This window comes from Haliaeetus leucocephalus, unplaced genomic scaffold (genome assembly GCF_000737465.1).
Source record: "Haliaeetus leucocephalus isolate CR32 unplaced genomic scaffold, Haliaeetus_leucocephalus-4.0 Scaffold195, whole genome shotgun sequence".
Lineage (NCBI taxonomy): Eukaryota > Metazoa > Chordata > Aves > Accipitriformes > Accipitridae > Haliaeetus > Haliaeetus leucocephalus.
In genome coordinates this window covers 1,935,190-1,950,669 of record NW_010972631.1, presented here as the reverse complement: position 1 = coordinate 1,950,669, position 15,480 = coordinate 1,935,190, and the positions used below count along the sequence as shown (strand labels likewise).

General features: G+C 36.2%; 1 protein-coding gene across 4 annotated transcripts in view; it reads left to right on the top strand.

Annotated features, from left to right (window-relative positions):
* The window catches only part of ORC3 (origin recognition complex, subunit 3), a 39,353-nt gene that overhangs the window by 8,383 nt on the left and 15,490 nt on the right, over positions 1 to 15,480 (top strand). For 3 of the 4 annotated variants that reach the window (XR_774234.1, XM_010565714.1, XM_010565713.1), the window contains exons 4-12: positions 2,412 to 2,556; positions 3,857 to 3,961; positions 4,686 to 4,840; positions 5,788 to 5,924; positions 8,059 to 8,218; positions 9,029 to 9,142; positions 10,985 to 11,118; positions 11,602 to 11,665; positions 14,749 to 14,865. Coding sequence is in view for 3 of the 4 variants with exons in the window: in XM_010565714.1 (XP_010564016.1) it covers positions 2,412 to 2,556; positions 3,857 to 3,961; positions 4,686 to 4,840; positions 5,788 to 5,924; positions 8,059 to 8,218; positions 9,029 to 9,142; positions 10,985 to 11,118; positions 11,602 to 11,665; positions 14,749 to 14,865 (1,131 nt within the window). In the remaining variant the exon portion in view is untranslated. The remainder of the gene's footprint in view (positions 1 to 2,411; positions 2,557 to 3,856; positions 3,962 to 4,685; positions 4,841 to 5,787; positions 5,925 to 8,058; positions 8,219 to 9,028; positions 9,143 to 10,984; positions 11,119 to 11,601; positions 11,666 to 14,748; positions 14,866 to 15,480) is intronic. The other variant, XM_010565716.1, reaches the window with a different exon arrangement.

The window sequence follows — 15,480 nt, the reverse complement described above, 5'->3', positions numbered from 1 at the left end:
GAAAGTCTCTAGTCTGAACTCCTGGTCAAAGCGGCATCATCCGTGAGGTCAGACCAGGTATGTGAGGGCTTTATCCAGTCAGGATTTTATTTCTTATATACTTTCAAACCCTGCTGTAGTAAACCTGATCCATGACAGAATACCTAGGAATTGCGTGGCTTGCTGGTTTGGACTTTTATTCTTGAAGTTCTAGTAGTGTGCTAAGGGAACCTAGCAGGATATTCTCCAAAGTTTTTTCCAGGGTACTGTTACCTGATGATTTGTTGGCAGGCCATGTGCTTGTGCTGGTGTTTTCCCAGTTCCTTGGTATCCCCTTGAGGTGTTGGAGAGTGAAGAGGATTTAGCTTCCAGGTGCTTTGTTGCAGAGCATTCTTGGTCCTTGTATGTCCATCATAAACTGTGCTGCAATTGTGGCAGCACCATCTGTCATCTGGTGATGACATCCTTTCAGCCTTCTCACAATATGAAAAGCTGGCAAAAGTACTGCAGGAACTGTCCTTCATTTTTGGAAGGTGAATTTTGGACCTTATTTGTTTCAATATTGCAAGGTACCCCAGTTTTGACCCCTGCTGTCAGGAGTCACCTTACAAATGTTCTTATTATGATACATCTCATCAAGGGCTTTCAGAAACATTCCCTTCCTGTAAGGTGAGAAATTCCAGTTGCACTGTCAGGATCCAGATTAGAAACAAAAAGCCTAAGTGCAGGGCTGTAATATGGTAACTTTAGCTCTAATGTGCAGATAATGGTTTTCAGACCACACAACAGATAGTCATGACCAAACCTAGTGTCATAGCAGGGACTGAACTTCCAGTTCATATGACTTTTCCAGAGTAAGCAGTGTCATGCAATTAAATGAGTTCGTCACTTGAAATGCAGAGCAGCTTAGTGTACTTTCTGGAACACTAGCAAAACAGTGCCAGTAACAAAGTTGTTTTGATGAGAAAAGACTGATGGATTTTAAGAAGGCTAAGTAAATGTGTAGCACTTCACAAGTGCTCTTTGGAAGAAATAATATATACTGTAACTATGCAAAGTAAGGATTCAGGTTCTTGTTAGGACAGCTTAGTGAAAACATGTACAGTAACAATCAGAAGAAGCTTAAGGTCTGATGGATTCTGAAGCAGAAGCTCAGAGGATTGTTAGGGGACATATGGTAATACAGGAGTTGTTACAACGCTGTTACAAAGCTGATGGCCTAAATTCTTTTTTTTTAAATGCCATGTTACAGTTTCTTCTGAATTGCCATAGAGTTTATGAGATGGGAGCTCAGAGGTGCACAGTCAACATCAGAAAGGCCAGAAGAATATTTTTTAGTAAGTAGAGGGTGAAAAGAGTAAGATTATTTTGTGTACAGTTTTATCAGTTGTTCAGGAGAGCAACAGGAACTCTTCTGTCTCATGGAAATGGAGCTCAGGTGTTTGAGCAGGCATCATATACAATCTCCTGGAGATGTGACCTTAACTCCTTTGATAGCTGCCTCATCAATGCTGCTAGGGACAGCCTTTGCAACTTTGTATAAAATCAAGTTCACTGCTGTATATGTCACTTCTTGTTGCTAATAAATCTTGATGATGATTTTATTGGGGGCAGAGGTTTAATCTTGTTTCTAACATCTATGTTCTAGAGTATATATTGATATCGTGAACTTCAGAGTACAGGGTTTTTTTGTCTGTTCTAGCAGAAGGCATATCTTGGAGTAGAGACAGATTTTTCAAAGGCACATACATAAAAAAAGAAATATAAAATGCTACCACTATATATCTGCCTTTAAAAGTTTTATCTTCCCCTGTTTTCTCTCACCTTTCCATATATTCATGCATATACATATTCTTGTATGAAAATCATCCTGAAGGGCAAAAGACAGTGTAGCAAATGTGGCAGTCATGTGGTTTAGTATTTTTTCCTATAAAACATACTTAGTGCTTTTCTTTATTTTTTTTTCTTTCATCCTGAATTAGATTTGGAGGAGCTGAATGTTTGATCTCATTTAGATCTCAAAAATGTTTACAGGTGTTTTGTAAGCCAAGAGGGAATAATAGGAATTTTCATGAACATTCTCCCAGAAACTAATTATATTGTTTTATTCCTCCTATGTCACTTACACTTTGTCAGTATGGGTTTTTTTTCCTCCGTCTTTAATGCCTGTGGTGTGACAGCACAGTTAAGCTCATTTGCTTTCCAAGTTATTGTTGAGGCATTTCACCAGAAGTTCCAAGATGGGAAATGTCTGTGTTTGCCATACAGTGAATAACTGAGCATGTTTATAGTTCACAGGAAAACTTAGTGTTACTTAAAATTTTACCCTGGAGTTTTAAGGATTAAAATTTATGCAGGAAAGAGTAGGAAAAGGAAGATATTCTGATGTTACCGCATTTTTATAAACAAAATCTCTCTGTGTTTGTTTACAGCAAATACAGGAAGACTTGAATAAGCAGTTATTTGATAATCTAGTAAGTTTTTTGAGGCAGTCTCATTCTGAGTTCCAAGAGAAGACAACAGAATGGACTTGTCGGATGAAGTCCAGAGAAATCCCTACTGCAGCTCTTGTCTTAGGTAATTTTTTAAAGATATATTTTGTTACATACATCTGCTTAAAACTGACACAGAGATCAAAGAAAAATATATTGCTGACTTCCAGCAATTTACTGTGAGCAATATCAGCTTCAGAAAAGTTAACAGAAGAGATTGGGCTGGGAGAAGGAAGCAGGATAACACCTTCTTCCCCTTTGTATGCATAATAGTCCAGCAAATTAACACCTTCCCTAAAGGTCTGTCTCAGGCAGCTGGTAGTGATTTGTTGTGGTTTTTTTTTCCTGAGGCACTGGAGATGCTTTGATTCTGTCCCTGTTTCTGCCACCAACATGCTTGGTGGTTTCTATGACTAACCATGGAATTACACAGCTTCTGTATTTCAGATATATGTTCTTGCAGTCCATCTTTACGTGTAGGAAAGCAGTGTCATTACCTTGGAAAAGGAGCAGAGGGTGAAGAAAATAGCTGAAGATCTTTTTACTGAAGATAGTGAAGTTCTGAAGTCTTTCTTTTTTTTTGTCCCCACTCCTTTCTTTCAAAGGGTAGTAACTGTAATCCTAAACCTGGTTCAAGGCAACCTGATTGCATTTTCAGTGGATCATTTTAGGGAACCTAAAATTAGGCCTGTGCTTCAAATTTACCATGTGAGTGCTAAGACTGGAAGGTAGTCTACTTTTGTAGGTAGTAGAAAGTGAGAAGTTCCTGCTCTGAATATTTTTCTGTGGAAGAAGCTGTGAATTTCCTTCTGGAGGGACTTGTTTGTGTTTTTTTTGTTTGTTTTTTTTTTTTTTACTAAAGGATGTTAACAAAGGCCGTTAATATTGAGTAGTTCACAGTCAATTCAGACTATAGGTCATACTAACTCATAGTAATTTTCCTGCTTACATAAGCCATGTGAGGATCCAGGTCTCAGGTATAGGCGCTGCTCTTCTAGAGAGGGTGAATTTCATCTTGTCTGCAGGCCTTAGATGACTGGGTTTGGCTTCTGAGGGTCTAAGTAGCAGGGAAGTTAGAAAACCAATCACACTCCTTGCAGGTTTGCACCCTTGACAAATCTTTCTTTAAAAAAAAAAAACAAACCACAAACTATATGAGGGGTCTTTGCAGTGATTCCCTGTTCCTTTTAATCAGCTAGTATTAACATGTATGTCTAATCTTGTGCTAGTTTTTCATCTTTCCTCATAGATGATGTGATGCTTTTCATGCCTTCCTTGAATATTTGAGGTATCTTCTGTTTTTTGTCTGCTGTTTGGTTTATTATTCAGTCATTGTGGTCACAAATCACAGGAAAAATGCCCTTAAAAACCTGTCTTTTTTCTAGGTGTAAATGTTACAGATCATGACTTGACTTTTAGAAGTGTCTCAGAAGTCCTTCAGAATAACATTACTCCTTATATAGCCTTGCTGGAAGCCAAAGATTGCCCAGGTAAATACTGCAATAGCTTTGCTGCTTCTTCTAAGTAAGCTATCAATTAATTAGAAATTCTAACTTTTCCCCCCAAATGTAAAAATAATGGGATGGAGGGATCTTGAAAATTTCTAAAGATTTGCTCAATCCCATGTTAATGTAGCAGTAATGCCTACTGTATTTTAAGAGCTATCCAGTTCTGTTTAAAACAATGAAGATTGAAATACTACTTAGTTGTAGCGTAAATGTCAAGAGCATGCTGCTTAGCGTATTGCATATTGATATTGTAGGTTGGCTTTCCCCTTGTTTAATAGGACAGTGTGTGCATGCATTCTACTTTTTAAATGCTTATAGTCATGTTATTACAATGAGGGAATGGTCAGAATAAAGTTTTGTGGCAGCATCTCCAGATCTGTGGATTGGCTGCCTTATTTATTTTTAGGTCACTCTTAATAGCATGTGGCTGGAGTTCAGGAAAGGTGCAGGGCCAACATCTTAACCTGAATTGTTGCTATCTAGGCAAATTATTAGGATAATTTTTATTGCATTAACAACATGCATATCATAAACACTTTCAAGCTTTCTGGAGCATGAGATGTGCATTCTGGAGAGAAAAGGAGAATAATTAGGAAAGTGAAAAATAGTAAGTGATAACTTGGGGTAATTTTTTAGAGTATGAGTTGGAGAAGTGTTACTGAATAACCAAATGTCTTTACTGTGTGTCTAAAAATGTTTTGTGAAGGCATAAAAAATCTGATGCAGAAGCTGATGGGGCAGCTGATGAACTGCCACATAGATGTGGACTCATTGGAAGACGAGGACTATGTGCAGGTTTCCCAGAATAGAATAAGTTGTTCAATGACTTCTCTTATCAACTGGTATGAGACTGTAACAAAGGTATGATTTTCTTTTTTTTTTTTTGTATCGCCAGTTTATAAAAATGCCTGACCTTTAGATGCTTTTAAAAAAGAAACAGAATAACTCAAATTTCTGTGCTGTAGTGAAAAAAATGTCAAAGGTTAGCTTTTAATTTAATACTAAGAAATAACTGAGATTGAGGTAATTTGAATATAAATCTGTAACATATATAAATGTGGAGTTAGTTTCTGATGAGGTATGAATGTCAAAATTCTGAAAAACAAGCAAAAAGTACGATTTTGTCATCTGTTTAATTGGGAACTAGAAGCTTAAAATGCAGTATCAACTTCATGCCAGATGCTTTTTTCCCAGGAGTGATGAGATGGTTTTTTTATTAAAACAAATCTTTAAGAAAGAACAGCCATCCAAGCAAAAGGCACCATATTGGTGCTAATGTGCCATTATGTCACCTGCAGCCTACACTACATTGACAAGCAGTGAGAAAATAACTTTCAAAATGTTTTTCTATCTTTGTATTTAATAAAGCTAATGAAGTTTTAAGATTTGTTTCTGTCATGAATAAAAGTTAGAACTGAGTTTGACGACTTCATCAGAGCACTGTGTTAAACAAAAGTTTAATGGGTACTTGCTCTTTTTAATATTGGGTAAAGATATAGGAAATGGGCAATGTCCGTTTACACAACTCAAATCTTCTCCCTTAATCCCAACAGAACTCCACCAGTTCTGTCCCACAGAGCTATTCTTTTCTTTGTTGTACTACAGGTTTTTAACATTCATTTATCTGTTGTACTTCATGCTGTGCCAAACAGAAGGAAGAAAAATTGCAATTCTGGATCCTAATAATAAATACAACTGTAGCAAAAAGTCAGTCATGTCACTTTGGAGCATTATAGTAGATGAGATGTGATTCAATCTTTTTATTTTACTGTCTTCTGTTTATTAATGTGTAATGAATGGCTTGAAAGAAAACAGATTCTGAAGCTCTGAGCAAAAAAAGAACTTCCTCTTCGAGACACTGGCAATCTCCTCCAGTTGTAGTTATATTCAAAGACATGGAAAGTTTCACCACAAAAGTACTTCAAGACTTCATAGTCATCAGCAGGTAACATGACCTGAAGTTTAGTTCTTTCACTCCTTTACCCATTTTCTATTTGCAGCTGTTTTGAAGTGTAACAATGAGGCCAGTGGAGAGTTGGAATCAAATATTGATGCTGCTTCTTTATAGCAGTGATTGAGCAAAAACCTATTTGCTAGGTTTTGAGGATAAATTACCCTAAAGCTAACTTGGGACTCTGAACCAGAGTGCCTACGGGCTGGGTTGAGATATATTGGGTGGCTGATTTAATTCTTCACATAAGAGGATTTATTGGTACTAGTTGTTACAGAATTCATGATTGTGAAACTGATTTTTAAGATGCCTAGATCTATCTTTCTTCTGTAGACTTTTAAAATTGTTTTCAGAGTATATTTTTTGTATGACTACTGATGTAATGCTGCTTAAAGGTCACTAGCTTACTAATAGGAGTATATAAAACTTACCCAGAGAATTTCTCAGTGTTGGCCAGGATCTGTAGTGAGTAGCTGACTACTTCAGGTGCTCCTGTGCTTCTGTCCTTCCTTAACCTGTCTTCCTTAATGTCATCTCATGCATTCTAATCAAAACCCCCTTCTGTTCTCCAAAAAGAGCATCTTATACTTAGTCCCCAGGTTGAAACTACAGCTGGAGCAGAATTGGGGCCGCAGTTGTACAATTCATTCAGCTGCAGCGTTCACACCTGACACTACCTCTAAACAAGGCTAGGCAATTTCACTTGCTGAGACACCAACAATAAAAATATTTTTCTACTTCAGATCTGGCAGATGGGGTCTCCAGGGAACATTTCAAGAAGTAAAATCAGAAATGCACAATTATCTGGAAATAATTAGGGTGTAAGGCAGGGAAAAATGAGGTTTTAATTGGTTTTTAAGTGTTGTGTTTTATTTTGCTTTTCATGGCAAGGATAAACACCTAATTATGAGCATATGGAATGTAGATGAAGTGTAGTTCAGGTCTCTCAGTCTACTATTTGCAAATACACTTTTTTAATAGACTGCATCTCTTCAGAAAAAAGGTTTAGAGGATTCAAATTATCTTGTAACTAAAGATTGTCTTGACTAAAGTAGAAGATGGGTAAAAGAGAAGCTTAGCGGAGTTGCATAATACTTTGAAAAAGATCTTTGGGATGATTGTAGAGAGTTGGTTTATTCTCTCCATTTCAGTCTTAAACACGCTTAATAATAAGGGTGAAGTGGATAAATGTGAGAGGTTATTATGATTTCTTAATCACAACATTCAATTTCTGTCCGATATTCTTTTAGGTTATCAGTGGTGGACGGTAATATATGAAGTTTATTGGTTTTATGTTCAAGTCTCTAGCAATGACTTTTGAGGAGTTAGAGAAATGAAATAATTGTGGGTAACAATTAAAACACCAAGGTCAAAAAGTTGCCATAGTGAAAACAGAGGAAAGGAATAGATTGTAAATTTTAACCTAGAAGATATTTAAGATAGCAGAACTTGTATCTCCTTGAAACTAATAAAAAAATGGAAAATAATGATGAATAATACTGAAAACACTATATTTTATGTAATTTGTATGCTGTTCACGAGCAATAGAGCATTGTCCTGGTTATCGGTTCTCAAAGCATATACTAAAAAATTATCTGAAGATGATGATTGAATCTGGAGAAGTTGGAATTCTTTTTCTTTTTTTTAAGTATAATGGGAACATAGAATGTTAGAGAGGTTTCATATTTATTTTAAATTTATTAAATGGTGTAAAATTTGTAAATTTTCTTGAGACTGTTAGCTGTTTAATGTCTCTTCTTATTTTTTCTCTATTTCTTTGGAAAAAAAAAAAAAGTTCATATTATAAGATCCAGTTCTCTGAATATAACTTTTTGGGAAGATAAGACCAGTACAATACTCTAATTGAAAAGATGCTTTTTATGCCACTTCCTGAAATTTTAATCCTAAAATATAATTTAATTTGCTTGTCTAATTTAGGGCTTTAAATAGCTTCCTTTCTTTTGCATTTTACTCCACATCAAAACTCTTTTGGTTTACTGGCAACAAATCTTTTAATTTACCCCTTTCTTCATCTAAGTTCAGTGCTGTTGTAGGAACATAATGCATTTTTTTCATGATTTTCTATAATGTAACTATTATGTTTTTTTTCCCCTCCCCCATGATCTAGTCAGCATATCCGTGAATTACCTCTAGTACTGATTTTTGGAATCGCTACATCTCCAATGATTATCCACAACTTACTTCCTCACTCTGTTTCCTCTCTGCTGTGCATAGAGCTTTTCCAGTCCCTTTCCTGTAAGGAGCACCTGTCTACTATAATTGACAAGGTAATTCCCTTTCTAAATAGGAGTATGTGTGTGTATTCAAGCACAGTGTACATGTGTGGCCTTTTAAAAGCAGGTTTGTCTGAAGCTTTGGGAATGGAATCTGTTCCTGAGAGCTGTGGATTTTGGATATTTCTACTCATAGCTGCAGCGTACCTTAATATTGAGAGCTTCCTTCTCACATTGAGACACGCTCACGCACCTGCTTTCATCTTACATTGGCATTGACATCTGTGCATACATACTTGGGCAATTACATTTTGACATTCCCACCTCTTCATTAAAGTAGTGCTTTGATTTGAGTTTTATTTTGTTCCAGAAAAAGATAGCTTTAAACATACAAAAATACAGTTCAGCCTGAATTTTGCCACCTGTCAAAAATTAGCAGAGTTATCCAAATTATCAAGCCACATAGACGCTGTGCCTGTGCGATTCTTTGTGCAGGATTTCCAAAGTCGCTCTTACATATGCTGAAAGTAGTGGTATCCCTGGTTGTTACAGCAATTTCTGTTCTGTTGTAGTTTTAAAAATAAATACATAAATAGTGTTAAGTCAAAATGACTTCAAATGCATATTAGTTAAAGGTACTTAAAAAATATGGTGAAATAATAAACTGAAAAACAATCTTTGCATGGATATTTTTGCATATTTTAGTAGAAGTATTGTGTTTAGAAGTTGGCAGTATTTAGTATCTCATTTAATTGAATGCTAACACATAGTGAGAGTTGTATCAAATTGTATATATAAGTTTTGCTGAGCTGAATACAGGAAAGAATTTCTGCTATGTCTGCTTTTCCTTTTTGTCTCCCTTAGCTGCTTCTGACAACCCAGTTTCCCTTTAAGCTGGGTGAGAAAGTTCTGCAGGTTCTCATCAACATATTCTTGTACCACGATTTTTCTGTCCAGAATTTTATCAAAGGATTTCAGGTGGGCAATGGTAACAAGAATTCAAATTATGGTTGTGAAAATAAAGCGTAATTACTAGGCACTGAAAGACTTCTTAGGCCCTAATCTTGCTGTCACTGAATTGGATGAAAAAATCTCCTTTGGAAACAGTTTGGATCTGTGAACAGGCAGGTGTTTTAAAGTTAAAACTTTAACTGCTAAGGTTTTAAGGGAAAACTTGTAGCACAGGTATGATGAAGCATGTAAAAGCTTATTCTGCCACAAAAAAAATGTATTTAAAGGTTACATTTAAAAGGGTTACCTGCCTTAGTGGGTAGAAAGATCTGTATTTTGCTATAGATTAACTTGTAGCTTCTAACACCCCTGGCAGAACTCTCCAGCTCTGATACTCTGTACTGGGTCCTTGTACTCTGGTTTGTCATGGTGTGAGTAGGCTTCAGCAGTGTCTCTTCCCTGCTTTAACTCCTCTGGCACAGTTTCTGGATGCACACTTCTTACCTTTTCAGGGAAACAGGAGCTGTAGTGTCACTTCACGCCTCAGAGTAGGTGGTGCTTGTGCTCCAAGCAGCTGTGCAGCAATGCGGGTGTTACATTTAGCCTCTCAGGAGACAAAGTGGAAGACTTCAAGGTTTCCAAAAATAGTCTATGCAGAGCATGATAATTGTATTTTTATTGGTTTATATAGAACTTTATATCTAGATGTATTTCCTTGTCTGAGTCTCCTTGTAGCTTTTGTGGGTTGCAGACGAGTTCTCCAAAGAATCTGTAGTCCCTGTAATCTGTTCTAATGCAGGATTGTGAAATAGTTTCTTTCTTGCCTGGTTCCATGTGTGTACTTCTTAGTAAAACTTGCACTTTTAGTGTCATATACCTTTAGAGTGTCTCAGGTTCTTTGATATCTAAGATTCAATGATTATACGGGCTAGGAGAAATATCCTGGCTGTAGTACCTCTTCTGCAGACAGACCTGCGTGGGCTTTCATAGGTTTCAACTCCTCTTATTTGAAAGAGTCACCAGGATTTAATGGTTCCCCATTGGCCTGATATGAAAATGCAAGTCCTAGCCTTGACAGCATAAGGCTGTGTGCTTGTGTGTTAAAAGTATTCAAGGATGAGGCAATTTCAGATCAGATTTCCTAAGTGATAGATACAAGGGATCACCATCATCTCATTATGTCTAGAGCAGTGTTAACTTTTCTGACAGGAAGCGTCTTTCCTCTTTCACAGTTTTTGTTTTAAAAATTTTTAGTGGGGTAGTCTGTCTGTGGTGTTTGTTTTGTTTTTTTAAGAATAGATGTGATGAGTATACGCTACTATTCTGCAAGGCCCTGATGCTACAAACATTTAGTGCAGCTGAAATGGGTGATAAAGCATGTTTGTATGTATACATAGTAAGAGCTTAGCAGTGTATTTTTGTGTACATGAAACACAAATTGAAATTAGAACATGTGATAAGTTTGCTTGTGTACAGTAGTTGCTCTTCACATCTTTAAATATATACTCTTTGTTATTTGTGAGCATTGGAGCTAAATATGTAACCTAAAAAATGCAGTAGTTCATGTAAGTGAATAGAAAATACTTGACAAGCTATAGTTACAGTTATGTAAGATGAGGGGAAAGATGAGGTACTGAAAATGAATAGCGCATACAGCAAAAAAGGTAACTATGTAACTGTATTTAAAACTGAATAATCAGTGTCCTGCAGTGACTTATGGAATATTTATGAATGGTAATGAATTATTTTTTTTTAAGGAATACCATTACTACCATTATAGTATATGCACTGTAGTAATAAGAAAGCATTAAAAGGTAGATATAACAGGATGAATTTTATTAACATCACTGGTTCTTGCTTTGTTTTCAGCTCTGTATCGTTGAGCACTTCTATTCCCAGCCTCTTAGTGTACTGTGTTGCCAACTGGTAGATGCCAAGAAGAGAATAAATTATTTATCACATGATCAGTGTGAAAACATTCGAAGACTGCCCTCTTTTAGAAGGTAAAAGGGGAATAAATTTTTGGGCAGTCTAGTATTTAGTCAGCTTTAAAAAAGATAAAAGGAATCTGTAAATGTAGTTCCATGAAAACTGTAGATCACTTGTGCATATGTTTCTATGGCAAAGGTAAATCAATCAAAAGGAGGACAGTTCTAAATTATTTCAGGAAGCCTTAATCTTCTGGTCTAGAGAGTACAGCTTCTGTGATGTGTAATCACTTGAACTTTTTTTTTCCTCTTGTTCTTAATACAGAAACAAGCTATTATGACAAATAACCATAAATCACTCTTGAACTTGTTAAGCTGACTTGGAGCATAATCTCTACGAGTTTGGAGTGGCCTTTCAGCTTGCTGGATTTGACTGTCCCTTTTTGAATCTTTCCAAAGAAATCCTTATAGCAGCATTAGCTTTTAATTTTTTAACCCTGTAATCTTTAATCATACTTTACATTATAATTTTTATGTTCTTCATTTTTTTGCCATCAGGTATGTAGAAGGTCAGGTATCAGAAAAACAGATTGCACTGCTGACAGAAGATGGTTGCTTAAAGGTAAAGTTTTAACAATGTCTTTGGAGAGCAAAAATAATTTTCCCAATGTATTAGTTTGCGGAGCATAATAAAATGCAAGACTAAGATGTATAGTTCTGTATAACATCTTTCATACAGTACATACTGTGCTTCGTGTCCAGTAATGGATAATTAGGATCAGCAGGTCAAAATTCTGAATCTCTAGGGTTGCCAGGTATACCTTTACACAAAGCTGCACAACTTTTCTTACATCAACTTTTAGCTATGTCTAGAAATATAACTGCTTAAAAAGAAGGTTACAAGGTTTATTTATGACCTGGTCTTTTAATGCTTACTCAAGACTGACTTTCTTGGAAAGTCAGTTAAGTGTTTGAAGAATGAGTAAGTAATCTTGGAGGTTATTTCATAAGCTCTTAATCCTCCATACCCTCTGTGTAGTTTCTGATTGAACTCAGTACGGCAGTCTGGGTCCCAAGGCACACATTCACACCAGATGTCATACAGGATTAAAACTTTAATTTACATTGCATGTTTATCTGAAGGTTTGTCAAGTGATTAAAGTCAGGCTACTACTATTGTGAGCCCCTTAGGAATTCACCGACAAAGATCTGTTGGTTCTTTTCACCAACTGAACTACTCCCAGTAGAAGCATTGCTCAGGGCAAAGGGTTTCTCCTAATTCTTCATCTCAAGTATAGGTAACCTGTCAGGCAAATGGTACCACTAGAGATAAAGCAATTAATTTATCCTAGCAGACCTTCCTGGTCCGTAAGGACCTTTCAAGCCTGAAGAGCAATGGTAATGGCTGGAAGAGAGGTTGGTAGCAGGCAAGTTTGCAAGTGCAGTGCAATTATAGTAATCAAGGCGAGACGTGATTTATACGTGATTTTATGATCCATAGTCTTCAGTGGCAAAAATAGCTTAAGCTACTGCTGTTCCCTTGCTGTTTATACACACCTCGAAAGATATGCCAGCACAAGTGCTTTTGTGGCTGTGTAATGAATACAATCAGAGAAACAGTCCAATTAAAGTAACCTGACAAAAAAAAAAGGCAAGATGTGGGATTTTTTTTGCTGTGTTGTTTCTGCAGAATTTCCCCAATGCAGTTCACTCTGCAGGTGCATAAATGCTTCTGTTGAAACAACAGGAGGGAAGGAGTGGGAATGAGCAGCTGAGACTCTTTATTTCTTTGTTTAAAGACCATGTAATGGGCTGCTACTTTGAAAGTTGAATACTCATCAACTTAACTTGTAAGTTTGGGAAAGAAGCCGGAATTCTTGTGCTTATGTGCATACGATGCTTCTGACAAACTTTAGCTGAAGATACTTGTTCTAATCTCTACAATGGGGTAGGACTATTATTGCATTGCCAAACTGGCAGTGTAGTCTACTTGAGAAGAAAAGGCCCTACTGCTGCATTAATGAGGTGCTGTTTATTCTGTATGTTGTACGAATCTACAATATCATTCTGAACTTTGGAAGCACTTTCAAAGTCACTATGGTACTACTTCATATAAATTTACTGTTCATGTTCAGAACCAGGTAAACTTGCTGTTCAAGCTTAGCACCTAAACCTTCAATACCCTTTGTCAGCTGCAATTTATATCCCATGTTGTCACCACTTTTTTTTAATAACTATGGGAAGAGTTCCACCTATTTAGAATAATAAGTTTTAAAAGCAATTTTACATCCTAATTACTTACAACTCTCTGAAAGTTTTCATAGCAAATATCATTTGAAATTATGTAAATGTGGTGATCTATATTTATGGAAATAACATTGCATAGTCTTCTAATAATGTTTTCAAACTCTTCTGAAACAGAATATGCTTTTTCACTCCGTTATTTGGCAAAATACATAGTCCTACTGCATTGCTATTTGTGGATATTAACTACATCAGTCTTGAGCTGGAAAACAAGATGAGGGAAATATAGATGCTATAATGCTCTGGGTTTGGGGGAATATGATTGATGTAGCAGCATTAAAGAGAACTTGTTTTCTTATCATCTTTTTTTGTGGTGGGGATAATTTTTTTTTAATGATCCTGCTTAGAATTAAAATACAAACTTGCGAGTGTCTACCCTAAGGTCTTGGAAGTCATTTAAACAATTGTTATATAAGTGACCCTTAAATTTTAATAGATAAAAAGTCTATGGGGAGAAATTACTTTAATGTTTTTAATCACCTCAAACTTCTTTAACATCAGAAAGCTCTTTGCAGCACTTTGTTACTTTCAGTTTTTGCAGTATGATACTTAATCTTTCCACGTGTCAGTACTTCCTTATATTGCCTGCAGATAAGGTTTTGCTTTTTTTTTTTGTTGTTTAATCGTTGTTACCCTTTGTTTCAGTTTAACTTCAGAGAACTTAAGTGGCTTGTTTTATTTTTCCCTTTCCATTTGGAATAGTGTGCTCAGGGTTGAGCAAAATGGCAATAAAATATGTAGAGAATATTGTGGTTTTTTTCCTCTTTATCTTTGACTGAAGACGGGTGAGAGATCTTCTGATTCACAACCTTAAATGTAAGGAGCCCAAAGTACTTTAATAGAGCTACCAGAAACTTTGAGTGCAGTTTTGCAGAAGTGTTACATACACTTCCATGGGAGGCTAGAGATAATGAGATGCCATCCAGTAAATTCAGTAGCCGCAGTTAATAATTTCTTTTTCCTAATATGTGACTTTTTTTTTTCTCTGCAGTTCTCAATCTATGAATAAACAGAAGTCAAGAGCACATAGGAGCAGGAACTGCATATTTCTTTATTTTCTGGGAACTGGTCTTTTTATGTCTACCTAATTAATAAAACCAGCAGCCACCCACAATATAAGAAATAAGTTTTTAAATGCATTTGTAATATAAAAATGCAAATAATAAGGATCAAATCTCCAGTGACATGGACGAAGAAAGTAAAGTTAATGATATGCAATGTGATTGCAGTGCACTGTGAAATATAGCTTTTTTTTCATAGTGGTGATTTCCAATCACAATGGTGATTTAAATCATAGCGCACCACAATGGCAAAACTTCAGAGTCATTTAAAGTACTATATGAGAGTTTTAAATAAATGGATGTCAGAATGACTTATAAAACAATTATTCTGTCACTGTAGGAAGTAACACTGAAGTTGCTGGAGGACTTGAATGTTTACCATGAAAATTATGTTTCAGTTCTGAGATGTCTTCATGTTTTCACATCTTCTCTTCCAAAGTATCCTTTGGGCAAGCAGGTGATGTACTGTTATTCCATTTTAGTGAAACACGGGTTTTTTGTTTCAGAGTATGACATCTGAAAAAGTATTTGTTCTTTCTCTTTGTTTACTATTCTGCTGCTTTGCCCCCTGCTTCTTAAAATGGCGACAGATGCTTTCTTGCTATGGGCAGAGGGTGGTTTCTTTAGCGGTGTGGATGATGCCGTGTCAGTCAACAGGAAGGAGTTTCCAGGAGGAGACAGGTGCACAGATCAGCAAAAGAATCCACACATTGACTTTCCCATATCTGGGATTATATGTATGCATTGCAGACAAATGTAAACTCTTCTACCACCTATTAGCTTGGTAGTCAATTTCAGATTAAGAGACTGAGTTTTAGCAACTTCTGTACAGAATAAAATGATAGTAAGGGAACAGTGATAATTGCTCTTAATAGCCATATTGCTCTAATGTCATTAAATCCACTTTCTCATACTAAGTGATTTCTTCTTCCACTAGAAGAGCATGCATATTCTGTGCATGCACACTTGTCTGTTGGTTCTCAATGTATTCCACACTGTCACTAGAATCTGTCTCTACAAAATCAGCATGGTTGTCCCAGTATTTGAGAATAAAAAGATGTTTGAGCTGGGG